This window comes from Equus przewalskii, chromosome 7 (genome assembly GCF_037783145.1).
Source record: "Equus przewalskii isolate Varuska chromosome 7, EquPr2, whole genome shotgun sequence".
NCBI classification, from domain to species: domain Eukaryota; kingdom Metazoa; phylum Chordata; class Mammalia; order Perissodactyla; family Equidae; genus Equus; species Equus przewalskii.
This window is the reverse complement of record NC_091837.1, coordinates 26,112,760-26,127,414: the sequence shown is the minus strand read 5'-3', so window position 1 is coordinate 26,127,414 and position 14,655 is coordinate 26,112,760. Positions and strand designations below refer to the sequence as shown.

Sequence of the window (14,655 nt, the reverse complement as noted above, 5' to 3'; positions counted from 1 at the left end):
GCCCCCCCACAGAACAAGCCCCCTTACGCTGCATTTCTAGGTTCCCCCCCTCAGCGGCTGACACCTGGAGACAGCACAGGCTGCCTGTCAGTGAGGACACTCCATGGGCCAGGCACTGTTCCAAGAACTTTATTAACTTGTTTAATCCTCACAACAACCCCGGGAGATAGAGCCCATCATTATTCCCCATCTTACCAATGAGGAAACTGAAGCCCAGAGAGGTTTGGTGACCTGCCCTAGGACATACAGCTGGTATATGGCAGAGCCACATCCTACTGCTCTCCAGGGACCTTTGTGAGAGAAATGAGCTAAAGACAGGCTTGTCCCCCTAGCACAGAGACGTTCCCCCCTTCTTGCAATCCTAAAACCGGGTCCTCATCATACAGATAGAGACTGCTGGTGTGCTTTACCAAAGGTCTCTCTGCTGATGAAAAACTGAGGGTCTGAGACATTGCTCAGAAAGCTCCTTCTTGTGTTTGGAAACTGGAATCCATTCACGAAGCCTCCACCTCCACGCAGCCCTACAGGATTCTGCCTGGGACCTCATAGGGGCAGCGAGAGGTTCGGACTCTCACGCAAGAGCTCACAGAGGCTTCCTGAAGGGGGAGCCCTGGGACCCCACAGCCCGAGGCCGCTCTCAGAGCAGTGGTTTTCAATCCCGGCTTCACACCAGCGCCACCTGCGGAGCTCAGGAAATAGAGATGGTCCGCTGTGCTGCGTGGGTCTCTGTGCCGTGTTTGTAAGTTTGCTCCCTACGCTGCATACTCAGCAAATGATTGACACCCACTTTGATAACTGACCATGCACGGGTCACCGAGAGTGGACCCCCCTTGCACCAGCCCGGCAAAGCCTCTTACCGAAGGGTGAAGTGGTCTGCCACGGAGCCACTGGTCAGGGAGACCAAGAAGGTGGCCGCGTCGCCCTCCCGGATGAGGTTCAGAGGCACCGAGACGACGACGTTCGGGTCCAGGCTCACCAGGGCCCACTTCAGGTCGTCCTGCGTCGGGTAGACCACGACGCTGCCGATCCGCTCCCGGGCCTCGGACGCCTGCCGGGGGCCGTCCTGGCCCGAGTGGATCTTGTTGTCCCACTTGCCGTCCTCCTCCAGCGGACAGCGGCCGGCCGGGTCCGCCGGGTAGAGCGCGAAGAACAGCTCCATGGCGGTGCCCCCCAGCAGGGCCGGGATCTCCTCCTCGGGCTCCAGGTCCAGCCCGGAGCTGAACCACTCGGGCAGCAGCTCCAGCTCGGCCACGCACAGCCCCGGGGCGCCCTGCAGCCGGCAGCTGGCCGCCACCTCCCGGGCCTCTGGGAAGGCGAACATTTTGACGCACGGGAGGTCTTCCGCGGGGTCACCGTCCTCCCAGGCCATGCCGGCGACGTAGAACAGGGTCTGCACCTTGGGTCTGTTGGAGTAGATGGAGCTGTCGAGGATGTGGGATCTCAGCTTCCAGTTGAAGGGGAACTTCGTCTTTCCAAAGGGCGTGGAAGGCAGCAGGAGCTCCCGGGGAATGACCTTCAGGGCTGAAAAGGGGCCGTAGCTGGCGTTGACGGCCGGGGGCGCCCTGGCCCGGTAGACGAAGAAGGCCTCGGTCCGGGCCTGCAGGCTGGCGTTCCTCGTGACGTCCTGGTTGGCTTCCTTGAGGAAGAAGGCGGCCTCTGCGCCCGCGACGCGGAAGCTCGTGGGGAGGTAAGCGGGCAGCGAGGAGAACCTCTGGAGGCTGTCCGCGATCCCGCGGCTCTCCGACACTGCAGAGAGAGCAGAGCACACGCACGGTAAAGCCGGGTCCCGCAGGGAGCCAGACGGGGGCGGTGCCTCTCCACCCGCCCCTCCCAGCTCCCCGCTGCGCGAGGCCCACAACCAAGGAAAGTGGGTCTTCCAAAACTTCCAGGGCGCAGCGGGAAGGAGCCCCAGGACCACTGATCCAGGAGCCCTGGGGCTCAACATACCCCCGAGGGACAGCATCACCTCCTCTTGTTTTTGCAAAGCCCCAAACTCAGAGGCTCACGGTCATCTTGGTTGTAATCACCCCACACACACCCCCCCACACACACACAAGCCCGGGGCACAACCTGGTGGGGGACCATCGTATAGGACATGTTAGTTCTTTGATATTTATGCTTCTTTCCATCGCTCCTGTTTGTCGCATCAGCTAGGACATTCAGACATCTCCATGAGTCTCGTTGAAACGTGGGTATGACTATGGCTCAGTACTCTCGCTTCCGGAAATCTCTGTTTCCAGAATACTGGTGAGAATGCATAAAGCTTTGTTTATCTACAAGGATGTCACTGCGGCATCATTCTGAACTGCAAACAAGCAAACTTGAGGGTGCATGTGCTGGACCCAGAGGCCTGGATGTGAATCCTGGCTCTGCCACTTCCTAACTGAGCAATCTTAAGCAGGTTACTTAACCTCTCTGTGCCTCAAATGTCTTCATATAAAGTAGGATATAAACAGAAATTCCACCCTATTGGGTTATTGTAAGGATTCATGAGTTAATAAATATGAAGTGCTTAGAACAGGGCTGGCATACATAAATGCTCAATCTTTACCTGCTATTATTATTAGCTATTAGTTTAAACCATTCAAAGGTTTGTCCGTAGGAGACTAGATGAACTCCACACTTTTACAATGGAATGACAAGCAGCCGTAAGAAAATGAGGCACAGCTATATGAACATACTTGAAAAGATGTCCACAATATGTCATTAAGTATAAAAAATTATGAATGTATCATATATGAGCCTATTTGGGTAACTTGTTAGGATTCTATATGTATATATGTAAATGTACCTATATATTTATGTTTGTATGTGTAGAGAAACCAAAAAAGAAAGATTTTTACTTCTTACCATCTACGTTTCTTGGTACTTTTTACCATCTATGTTTCTACTGTCTTTAAATTTGTTACAGCAACCAGGTACTACTTTGTTAATGAAAATATATACATGTACATAAACATGTGTATATATGTATGTGTGTGTTTCTTTCAAATGCGAAAACACAAACAGCAAAGACCCAATGAGCTTTTTCAAACTGAAGACAGCCCACCAGGAACTAGGGTCAGCAGATGAGGCCAAGAACTGACAAGGATTCTTCCCGCCCTGAAATAAACCTCTGCCACTGGAGCTGGCCTCCAATGGGTGCATGAAGAAATGGGACCTGCGGTGGTGTTTAAAATGGAGCATCGCTGGATGGTAAAAGGCACTTAAATGCCACTCCTCTGACTCTCACTCCCGATAACACTTTTTCTGCAGCCATGACAAATTCTGCAATATTCGATTTTCTATTGATTTAAATATTTGTCCGCTTTTTCAGGGCTATCCTTGGTGAGCTCTCCTTTCCCAGAGGATGAGAAAGTTATAATTAGGAGATTGTGAAAAAGATACAACCATGTAGGGGCTGATGCCTCCTTTCTCCAAGAAAATGTTCAGAAGGCAAGTTCTCCTTAAAATACTGCATGATCTCACTTATAAGCGGAATCTGAAATAGTCAAATTCGTAGAAGCAGAGAGTAGGATGGCGGTTGACAGGGGCTGGGGAGAAGGGGGAATGAGCCGATGTTGGTCAAAGGGGACAAAGTTTCAGCTGCCCAAGATGAATAACTTCTGGAGATCTAACATACAGCAAGGTGACCAGATTGTTAATCCTTGATTGTATACTGTAATTTGCTAAGAGGATAGATTTTGAATCAAATCTTCTTAACACACACACACACCCAAAATGGTAACTGTAGGGATAAGGGATACGTTAATTAGCTTATTATGATGGTCATTTCACAATGTGTATACATACATCAAAATCAAATTGTACTCCTTAAATATATATACTTTTTATATGTCAATGATATCTCAATAAAGCTGTAAAAAAAAAAGAAAGAAAGAAATTTAGAAATTTCTCCTTAAGTGTCATCGATACGGCCAGTCCTGTGCTGGATGAGTCACTGGAAGAGAAGGGTTATCACGTATTCACTCCTCCAATTATCTAACTGTATTTACTGCTCACTTTCATGTGCCCAGCCCTGGGCCAGGTAGGGCTATCACAGGGACAAAATGGAAGTGGTTTCTGCCCCGAGGAGCTGGCAAACTCTGGAGAAGGGCACGGCTAACCCACACAAAGCAATTACGAAACTGCACAAAGACCCTTCAAAATGCCCATCCCGGTAATTCTGCACCTAGAATTCGTGCTAAGGAAATAATCAAGAGATCGGGAAGGAGATGAATGTGCAAGTGTGTTAGTCACAAGCATGATTTATAACAGCAACCTGAAAACCCATCATCGAGGAAATGATTAAATAAGTGATTAAAGCCATGCTGTGTGTGATATGAGGCGGTCATCAAAACCGTGACTTCCACAAACACGTAGTGTCATGAGAACATGCTTACAACATGCTCAGCGAAAAGGCAGACACCAAAACTTTAAATTATCCCAAATATGTTTAAAAAATATATATGTACATAACACATATGTATTTCCATATATACATAAACAGACACACAATCTCATCACTTTCATAGCATAGACCTGGATTTCCTCCAAAAGGCATCCTATAGATTGGGTAGGATTTGGATCCAAGATAGACGAGGGAGAAATGACTTTGAAGAATTAGCCTCATCTCAAGGAAAGTTTTAGCTGTTGCCGCCACCAAGGGGGGATTTGTATTCTGACAATGTCAAGCATTGCAGAAGCACCATTCCAGATAAAATTTAAATTAGTTTTTTGTTGGTTTATTTCCTCTCTCCAAACCAGGAAGTTAAATGCCAGGTGAATTTGCCCATGAATTAACTGGCAACAAGGACCACAGGCGGCAGGAACATCTGTCTCGGGTGGCGTGACAATATCCTTCAGGGGGGCTAAGTGGGCACACAGCCAACCAGATCTGGAAGTGACAGGTTCAAATTCTACCTCCTCATAAAATTTAGGAGGAGCCCAAGGCAAGGTTTAAATTCTAATTTATTTACAAGTGTGGAAAAGGAAATTTAAATAAATGCAAAGTTTAATATGCTCTGTTTTCATTGTGGATTGGTTTATTTTTTTTCTTCATCATTTATGTCAATATTTTGCACCTCTCAAAAACTGATTTATAAGCAATTTAAAGCTCTGCTTTCTCTCTTCTTTATTGTGGCCACAGCCTCCATTTCATCTGAAATAACAGTGTGAGGTTTACAATCCTGTCCCACCATAACTCAAGCAAAATGCAATACAAATTTTGTCTGAAAGCTTATATGGAAAGCCATAAACATCAGCAGCCAGGGCCTCATTTTGTCCTCAAGCCAGATTGCAACAAAATATGATATCCGAATTTAGGAGCATTTTATGAAGCTGTAGGACTATGTCCTGAGAAACAGATCCATGGCCTGAGACGCCAACACCCCTCCCTTTCATCCCCAAATGTCACATAGTGGCACCATCCTGCTTCCCACTGGCAGGGGGACCAAGTGGCCGGAATTCTGAATGCGAAATGAGGTCTAGTCAGTCCGCTGGTCTCCTCGAGGGCTTTCCGCCACCCTGAACGAACGGAGTGGGTGCTGAGAGCACGAAATGAGGACGGCTTTGCTCAGCTGAGAAGGGCTTCTCACCACTGCCCCCTTATGAGCCAAGAGAGAATCAAACCCAGGTTCGTCAAGAGCACAAGGTGCGCCAGGCAGATGATCTACGGCTAAAGGATGCTCTGACTCATGCCACCAACCGTAGACGGCTCCAGGGAATCCCCACAGAGAGCGCGGGGAAACTAACAACCTCCCAGAATGAAGCAGCTTACATGGCGCTGGGAACCCTGGCAGGGACTCTGTGACCCAAAGTGTGTGGATGGACATCACTGCTGAGCTTGGCGCACAGATCATATTCCCGGGCCTGTGCTCTGGTCAGGACTGGTGGGACCTGGATCCCCGAGCCCCACGAAGGCACAATGTGAACTTACTGTAACCCACAGACTCACAAACCTTTTCAGTAACATCGCCAGCCCCACCTGGAAGTTAATTATCCATCTTGTGGCCACTGGTCACCCACCTGAGGGTAAAGGCCGGTGACATTTCTGCAGCTGAGTCTTTTTCTAATTCACACATGACATCTCAGGCATGGACAGCCAGGTGTAGAAGGCTCTCTTTTCGGTAGGCCAGGTGTCCAGGGCTTTGAAAACCACCAGCCAGAGAAATTCCTCACTGATCTGTCCAAGTGCAGCCCTGACTAGTAGCTGATAATTCACTGACACCTGGGGACCCCACACTGAGCTCACGGTTGTGCTGGCCAGGAGCTAGAGGGAGGCCTGGCACACATTCACATCCATTCAGTACGGTGCCGTGGATGTCGTCTCTGGGGCAGAGGAACAAACCAGAAGACCCTTCCTGCTCATTGCTGTTTCCCACCCGTCCACACGGCTTCACTCAGCGCCATCCCGTGTCTCTCTCCGCCCGCACACTCGCTGCGGAAGCTCATCTCCCCCGTGTGAGCAGAGCAGGCTGCTGCTGCTCGTCAGGATTTCTCAGCTCAGGGACGGCTTCTCTGACCAGCGACCCTCCTGGCCCTGTTCTTCTCTGAGTGACTGGGAACTACGCTCCCCAAGCTCCTTGCTCCCTGGCTTCCGGATGTGGTCAGCCAGTGAGAGGCTCTGGTGGAAGATGGAGGGAGGGAGCCCCCGTCTCCTCCTTGCAGTATTTACTAGTAGAGAGAGTCTCTTCTGTGATTCCAGCCCCTTAAAGAGCCCCCTCCATGGGCGCAGCTCCCTGTAGGCAATAGTTCTAATCCTTTCTGGATGGTTCCAGCTTCTGGGGTCTAATAATCCAGCCTCCCTCCCTCGTCACCCCAGTCTAAGAGGTGGTAACAGCTTCCTGCTGTCACTAATTTCTGGATCCTTTTACCATGCCCAGATGGTACTTTGCCATGCCCAGTTTGGTATCCCAGATCTTCCATCACCTGAGTAACTAATTCCCTTTGTTAAATTCCCTCTGTTGAAATAACTAGAGTGATTTCTGTTTTCTTGGCTAAAGCCTGACTAATGCATCCAGTCCCTAATCACGTCATCCTGTTATATTTCTTCAATGCCACTGTCACCATCTGAAACTAGCCCTTGTATTTTCACTAGTCCACTTATTTACTGTCCATTTTCTCTCCTAAAATTCTGGCTCCACGAGAGCACAGACTTTGATGTCCAGTTTGGTGCTCAATCTCCAGGATCTAGCGGAAGAAACTAAATAAATATTTGCTGAATGAATGTCCATCAATTAAGCTGCCTCGGTTTCAAGCTTGAGAGAAAAAAAATCTCACTGTGTTCCTTCTGAGTCTCTCTCTGGCTTCTTCCCAGGGTTGTTAATAGATGCCATTACCATTAACACATCATTTGCCCATCACGTTATCACTCCATTCACTTCCTTCTCAAATATCTTATCCCCGTGGTCACTAAGCTGGTTGGTAGGTTTGCCAAGCAAAGAGCTGCAACTCTTCTCAGGCAAGGAGAAAATACCCCTTAAAAAAGAAACACACCATTTTCAGAGCACCCGCTATGCACCAACACATCTAGGCATGTTTCACCACTGCGTCGGTTGATTATCACAACAGTTGTGAGATGAGGAGTCTTAGTCCCTTTCGGAAAATGATGAAACTGAGGCACAGAGAAATTGAGCAATTTGAACATGGTCCAAGCCAGGATTCCAAGCAGCTCTGTCTGATTCCAAAGGCTTTCCACTTCTCTGCACTGCTGGAAGGCCAACTGGCCTGGCGGTTCTACGAGGAGGCGGGGAGTTAGCCGTACAGAGGTCAGCTGAAGGAGCTGGAGTCCAGGGCTCACAAGACCAGGCTCATGGACGCATCCCCGTACAGCTGGTAAGGGTTTTGTTGCTCTAAGGTCACGGGTGACTATGTCTCCCATCCCAGGTACATGTTACCAGCTTGGACTCTCAGGTAGAGGAGAAAAATCGGTACAACTGATCCAGGGCATCTCAACCCCGCTGCTCACCAAACAGCCGGGGACCCATGCTTTTATGGTAGTGATAACTGTGGAAGAATAGTGCTACCTATGAAGCATCCTGCACATCCTAGAGCCTCAGGAGGCACAGCCAATGCAACAAGTTGGACTAAACGCTCTTGGATGGAGGAGGCCAATAGCATGTGATCATTTATTCATTAACAACCAGCTGTGGTGGCATGATATCATACATTCCCATTCAGTTTGCCCCTGCTCCCAACTGCGTCCCTTCCTGGTACCCTGGGGACCAGACTCTTCCACATCCCAGCATTTGAAACCAGTCATTGGCCACAGAACCAAAAGTCGGTAGCAAATACTTGACTACGGAATTCAAAAGCCACCAGGATAAAAGCAAGATGGAAAAAGTCAGACGAGTTTCTGCCTCTCTCAACCTGAAAAAATACCCCAGGGGCTGAGAGAGAAGGAGAGACCACACAGACAGGAAGGCCACCCGTGCCAGCCAGTCATCAGGCAGGAGCGATGCCTGCCTTTGTCCCAAGATTCTTCTCAACTCTAAAGCTTGCTTGCCCTGTGTGGCCAACATGGGATGTTCACAGGACCAGGAAGCAGAAGTTAAGCAGACAGGAAGAAAACAGGAAGCAGATAAGAAGCAGGCGGGGGAAATCAGGAAGCAGATGGGAAGGAGACGTCCCTTCTCCCAGCCCTAGCCTTGCAGTCTGGTCTAGCGCCCCCCATTGGCAGAGACTAACAGGAAACAACCGGCCAAGAGAAATGTGGTTTGCAGATGCCCAGCATGGCCAACTACAGAATAGAAAGGTAAGTTTGGAACTAAAAGACATTACCTTCACAACTGACAGATCCCATTTGACAGAAGAGAAAATTAAGGCATAAAGGGGTTAAGTCACACTTGTGGTAAATGACGGTGCCAGGACAGGATCCCGGCAAACTGGCTCCACAGTGTGCGCCCTAACCACTACCCTGTGCAGTTCTGTATCGAGGAAGCTGGAGGAGGGAAGAATTCTTATTCCCCAATCTCCAGGCAGTCCTGTAATTCCGTTTTGTCCAGAGGGAGACACGGAGACCCTGCAGAAGTGTGTAAGGTAAAACCCAGAAAGTGGGCGTTCTCAGAAAAGAAGCCATGTCTCCGTCAGAGGCTGCAGAGGGTGGCAGGTGTCGTGGAGGACTCCTAGACGTTGTCGTCTGTAGCTATGGATGAAATAAGAATACAGGCACAGCATCCAGTCTGAAGGGAACAGATAAGGATTCAGTTCAGACACATGTGAGTGAAGGTAAAGGGGAGATGACAGGGAGACCACTGAAATGTGAATGTGGGATTCAGGGGGAGGTGGACCCTATTTCATTTCCACACGAAGGTAAACTCCTCTAGACATGGTGTCACAGCATAAACTATTCCCGTCTTCTCTAAGACAGGGATTCTCAACCCTGGCTGCAGAGTAGACACACGTGGCACAGAACATATATATTATACCTGGCCCTGCGCCCAGAACCGATTTAAATGCTTTCAGGTGGGGCCCAATTTCTTCTCTGTTCTCTCAACGACTCAACAGAACAGCGGTGAAAATTCGGAGAACAGCACTCTGAAAATTCGAGGACACTCCTGGGTACACAGTACGTGCGTTGTGTACACTCAAAAATTAACAGGCATGCATTCTCGTGAGGGCAAGTCCTGGGTCACATACCAGCAAGTCCACTAAGGGTCAGATACAACTACAAATTTAAAGTGGTAAGAAAAGATAAAATACGAGAAATAAGGCAAAGAAAAAACAAGAATGGAATCGTCATGGTCGTCGTCACCATCACCACCAGCATCATCATCATCGTCATCGTTTATATAATCCTTATCATGTACCAAGCAGTAGTCTAAGCATCTCACAGCTATTAACTGTTTTAATCTTCATAATCTTCCTGATTATGAGGATTTGATTATTACCCTCACTCAAAGATGGGGAAACTGAGGCACAGGGAGGTTAAGTGGCTCGCCTAAGATCCCATTGCCAGTAGGTGGCAGAGGCAGAATCCCGTCCAAGCGTGCAGCTCCAGACAGAGTTCACTCTCTTCGCCACTAGGTTCTGCTGCCAGAGGAAAGCTCAGCAAGCAACAGCCACACTGTCAGGGCTGAGGGCACTGACGAAAGGGAGCCGCAGATGTGCCTCTGAACCTCCCAGCTCGCAAAGCACGAGATGAGGTCACTGCTTGGACACTGTCCACAAGACGAAAGCAAGGAGCAAAGCTGTTTCTGGCTCTGAGAGAGATTCCTCTGGGGGGTGCCCCTGAAGGAACCCGGAGGGACACAACAGCATTCCCACAATGCCCCGGGAGTTTATTAGCATGCTTCCTACGGGGCTCTCCGAGCCAGGCGGGATGGAACACTGAGGGACAGTCAAGCAAAAGCGATTCTGCGGAGGACAAGGAGTGTGCGCCAAGACAGTTGGCAGCTCCTGGATGGTCTGGCCTGACAGAAAAATAAAATCCAGATGACAACCCTAGAGAATCCTACCCTTCTGCCCTCTAAGCCGAGGTCTTAGAAAGAGGGACGTAGCAGAGCACTTGAGATTTTATTCTCTGGCAAGATCTGGGGGTCCAAATATTCTACAGAGACGACCAAAGGCCAATGCGCATAGTTTATAACATAACGAAGAGTGTTATCTTTCCTTTCATGATGTGGACCACTGCTTTTATGCCGAGAAAGTCCGTCGCCACTATCCCACGTCAAATACACACTCCACTCTATTTCCACTCTGGCTTCCATGTCGGGTGTGTGTATACGCAAGTGTGAATGTACAGTTTTACATTTAATTCTTTTTTATTGAGGTATGTTTGACAAATAAAAATTGTACGTACAATTCGGTGATTTGTTATACATGTACATTGTGAAATAATCACCCCAATCAAGCTAATTCACATATGCATCAGATGAGGCGATAGATATGTGATTAGCTTGATTGCGGGGGTGGAGAGTGAGAATACTTAAGGTCTACCCTCTTAGCAAAGTAATCAAGTATTACGTTTCATTCGGGAACCATCTGAAGTTTCTTTGGTGTATAATGTGAAGTGAGAATCTGATGGATGTTGAAAACTAACACACGCTGAATTTAGCCAGCAAAAGTATTTTATTTGACTTCACAGTTTGGGGGTGTTTTACTGAAAAAAAATGCAATGGTGTTTGGAGATCGGGTCTGTAAAGAGGTCATTAAGGTAAAATGAGTTATTAGGGTGGCCCTAATGCAAGAGGACTTGTGTCCTTATCAAAAAAGGAGATGAGCACACAGACACGGATGGAGACCATGTGAGGACACAGGAGGAAGATGGCCATCCCCGAGCCACGGAGAGAGGCCTCAGGAGAAACCAGCCCTGCTGGCATCTCGATCTCGGATTTCTGGCCCCTAGAATTGTGAGAAAATAAATTCCTATTGTCAGAGTCACTCAGTCTGTGGAACTTTGTCATGGCAGCCCCAGCAAACTCATACAGAGGGATTACTCTCACAATCCTGCCAGCTGGACCTGCCTGCCATTTGTCTTTGGGTTCACCTGGAATCATTTTGTTGAGCTGCTCTGCCAAAAGCCAACTGGACTGTCACCCGGAGTTGAGGGTCTGCATTTGGGTTCTGGATGCCTCTCAACTTTCTGCTGTATTTTTCTACGTGTTTTCAACTTTTCTAGAATGAACATGTCTTGCTTATTCAAGCCAAGAGAAATATTGACACCTTTCCTTTAAAAAGAAAAATAGGGAATTTGATTTTAAGTGGCAAACTGAGCACACTCATTTCCTCTCAACTCCACAGAAACTTCACAGAAATAAAAGCGTAAAAGTAGAAAAAGGAATAAACTTATTAACCAGAGAAACAGAGGAGGACCATCTGAAGATAAAACATTTTGACAAATTTATGAAAGAAAATAAGTGGACGACAGTGCATTGATGGGCAAGACAGCAGAGGAAACCTTGATCCAGAATATTCTGTATGTGCCTCAGATGGTCTAGGGGCTGCTATGCCCACCAGGACCCCAGAGGGACTCTCTACTCAATGTTGGCACATAGACTCAGGTCAGGGGTGAGAAGTGGGGCTGAAAACCAGGAGAGTGACTAAATTCTGTAGATAGACGCCCACACCAGGCAGACCTCTTTCCGATGTCCCCACTCTGAGAAAAAGGCAGAATGCTTGGTATCTATCCCCAGTCAAAAATCAACTCTTCTCTAAGGAAATTGAATTAACTCTTAAGAGAAATGCCAGGCGTTCAAATGCGGGTGTTGGTGCTCGCATCCTGAGAGGGGATGCAGGAGCAACAGCCACCGTGCAACCATGAGCGCCAACATCACACGCTGAGAAAGTGATGCAGGACGTCGGAAGGAGCAGCCACAGCAGGAGATCAGAGGATTAATAAAGCAAAAAGCTCCTGCTGGCCTTAGCTCCTGTGACCAGGGGTTTCTGTGACGTGGGGCCAAACACAACAGTAAATGGTAAGAAAGGAAAATAAGGAGGCGTGTAAACCAGCAAAATCCTCCTCTTTTATAGAGAGGGCACTGCTGTCTAAAGTCGTTCACTCCAGAAGTAGGAGAATAGGATGCAGAATTACAGAAAGGATCACCAGCAGAACTGAAAGCAGAAACGGCTAGACAGGGCTGACTTTGAGGAGGGAGATCAAAGAGACAGAGCATGGAAGGCTATCATCTTTCTCTGAAAGCTGGGCTGTACCGTTTAATTTACTCCAGACGCATGCGTGACCGTGAGGGTGAGCGGCTTTGTCTGCATGAACCCGAAACTAGCCATGCAGGCAGGGACAGCACTGAACAGACTGCTGGAAACCTGAGTAGGGGGGTGAGGAGAGTGGCCTTAATCTAGACAATGAGGCATCATGTCTGTGAGAGAGATGGCTGCCTGTCAGAACACAACAGAACAAAATAAAAACCTTTCCATCCACAGCATTGGATATGGCTGCTTGGCCGGGGGCTTTCCCAGCCTCTCCTGCATCCAGGCACGGCCACGTGACTAGTTCTGGAATGAAATTCGAGCAGAAGTGTTGTACATCACTTTGAAGCCAAAATTGATATTTTTTCCTTCCACTAGTGAGAAACAGGGCACTCTGAGGCCCCAGGGCATGGCAGAGGCAAAAGCTGGAAGGAGCCTGGGCCCCTGCGTCTCCACCTGGAGGAGAGTCACCTGCCGAATATGAACGCCCACACTGGACGTGAGCCGGAAGTCATCTCTCAGTGTGTTAAGCCACTGCTGGGTTTATTTATTACAGCAGCTAGTGATACTTAACTAGTACAGCGTTGGGCAGGCTAACAGTTGGAACAGCTGTGATCCTGCTCCCACTGCAAAGCTGGAACAAATTGTACAGCCCTTCCCTAATGGACACTGTGCTTTTATTTGCAAGAAGAAGTTAGACACTGAGAGAAACAAAAGTGTTAAGGCAACGTGAGAGGTTTCCATGGGGCACCAGATGTAGAAGGAGCATCATTAAACAGATTATATAGATCTTAGTGACAGTAATTTTGACCTCCTATAGGCACCGTCAGCTGTTAAACAGTAAGAAGTGTTGATGACCTTGTTCTAATTTCCATTTATATTTATTCTAAATTGGACGCCTCAGAGATTGTTTAAATAAGAAAGGGAAATTCACTAAGTGAGGCTGACAGTTCTGCCGCTGTCTGATTGGGAGGCAGCTGAGGCTTACGAGGGGCAGAGGACACCTGGGCTGGAGTCCCGGGTCTGCCATCAGCTCAATTTATGTACCAAGACAAGTCACTTCCTCCCCCTAAGATTCAATTTCCCTTTGCATCAAATGGGGTGTCACCTACTGCCACCCATCAGGGACACGCTATGAGGGAGCCCAGTAACGTGACTTGTTATTACGCAACTGCATTAACACGTGGAGCACATGACTTTGGACTCCTTGCTAATTCATCTGGTCATTGCTGATATCAAAAATGATTCTTTCAATCCATAGAAAACCCATACCATGCAAGTCTAAACAAAATTGGAATTTAATGGCACTCATAGCTGGAGAGGCTAGGGGTAGGCTAGCTCCAGGTCTGGCTGACTCAGCACTTAATGTCATCAATATGCATCTTCATAAATGTCCTTCAGTTGATGAAAGGGTAAACAAGTGGTAGCACATCCATTGACTGGAATACTATTCAGCAATAAAGAAGAGGAGATGATGGATACAGGTAACGACATGGTTAAATCTCAAATACCTTACGCTGGATGAAAGAAGGTGACCTCAAAAAGCTACCTACTGTACAATCCCATGTATTTCCATCCTAGAAAAATCAAAATTAGTGGGATCAGTGACTGCCAGGAACTAGGGGTTGGGGAGGGTTTGACTATAAAAATTCAAAACAAAAGATTGGGAGCGGAGGTGATGGAACTGTGCTGTGTCCGAATTGCTGTATCAGTTATATGACCCTATGCATTTGTCAAAAACTCAAAGAGCTATACGCCAAAAAAAAGTGAGCTTTACTGAAAGTAAATTTTTAAAGTTTTTGTAAAGATGCATTTTCATCCACAATTCTGCTCTCTTCCATGGAGCTGGCTTCATCCTCGATCTCCATGTCGCAGCAAGATTCGTGTCACTGAGCCTCTCATTTTCCTCCTTCAAATCTAACAAGAACCGTGAGGGTTACTTTCCTGAAGTTGAGGGAATAAACTCTCAGTGTGTCTCCTTGTCTCTGATGGATCACATGCTCATCCCTGAACCAATTGCTATGGCCAAGG

The 14,655-nt window shown here is 48.0% G+C and overlaps 1 protein-coding gene across 2 annotated transcripts in view; it reads right to left on the bottom strand.

Annotated features, from left to right (window-relative positions):
* The window catches only part of TMEM132B (transmembrane protein 132B), a 355,698-nt gene that overhangs the window by 208,137 nt on the left and 132,906 nt on the right, over nt 1-14,655 (bottom strand). For both annotated transcript variants that reach the window (XM_070627290.1, XM_070627291.1), the window contains exon 2: nt 858-1,746. In XM_070627290.1, the coding sequence (XP_070483391.1) occupies nt 858-1,746 (889 nt within the window). The remainder of the gene's footprint in view (nt 1-857; nt 1,747-14,655) is intronic.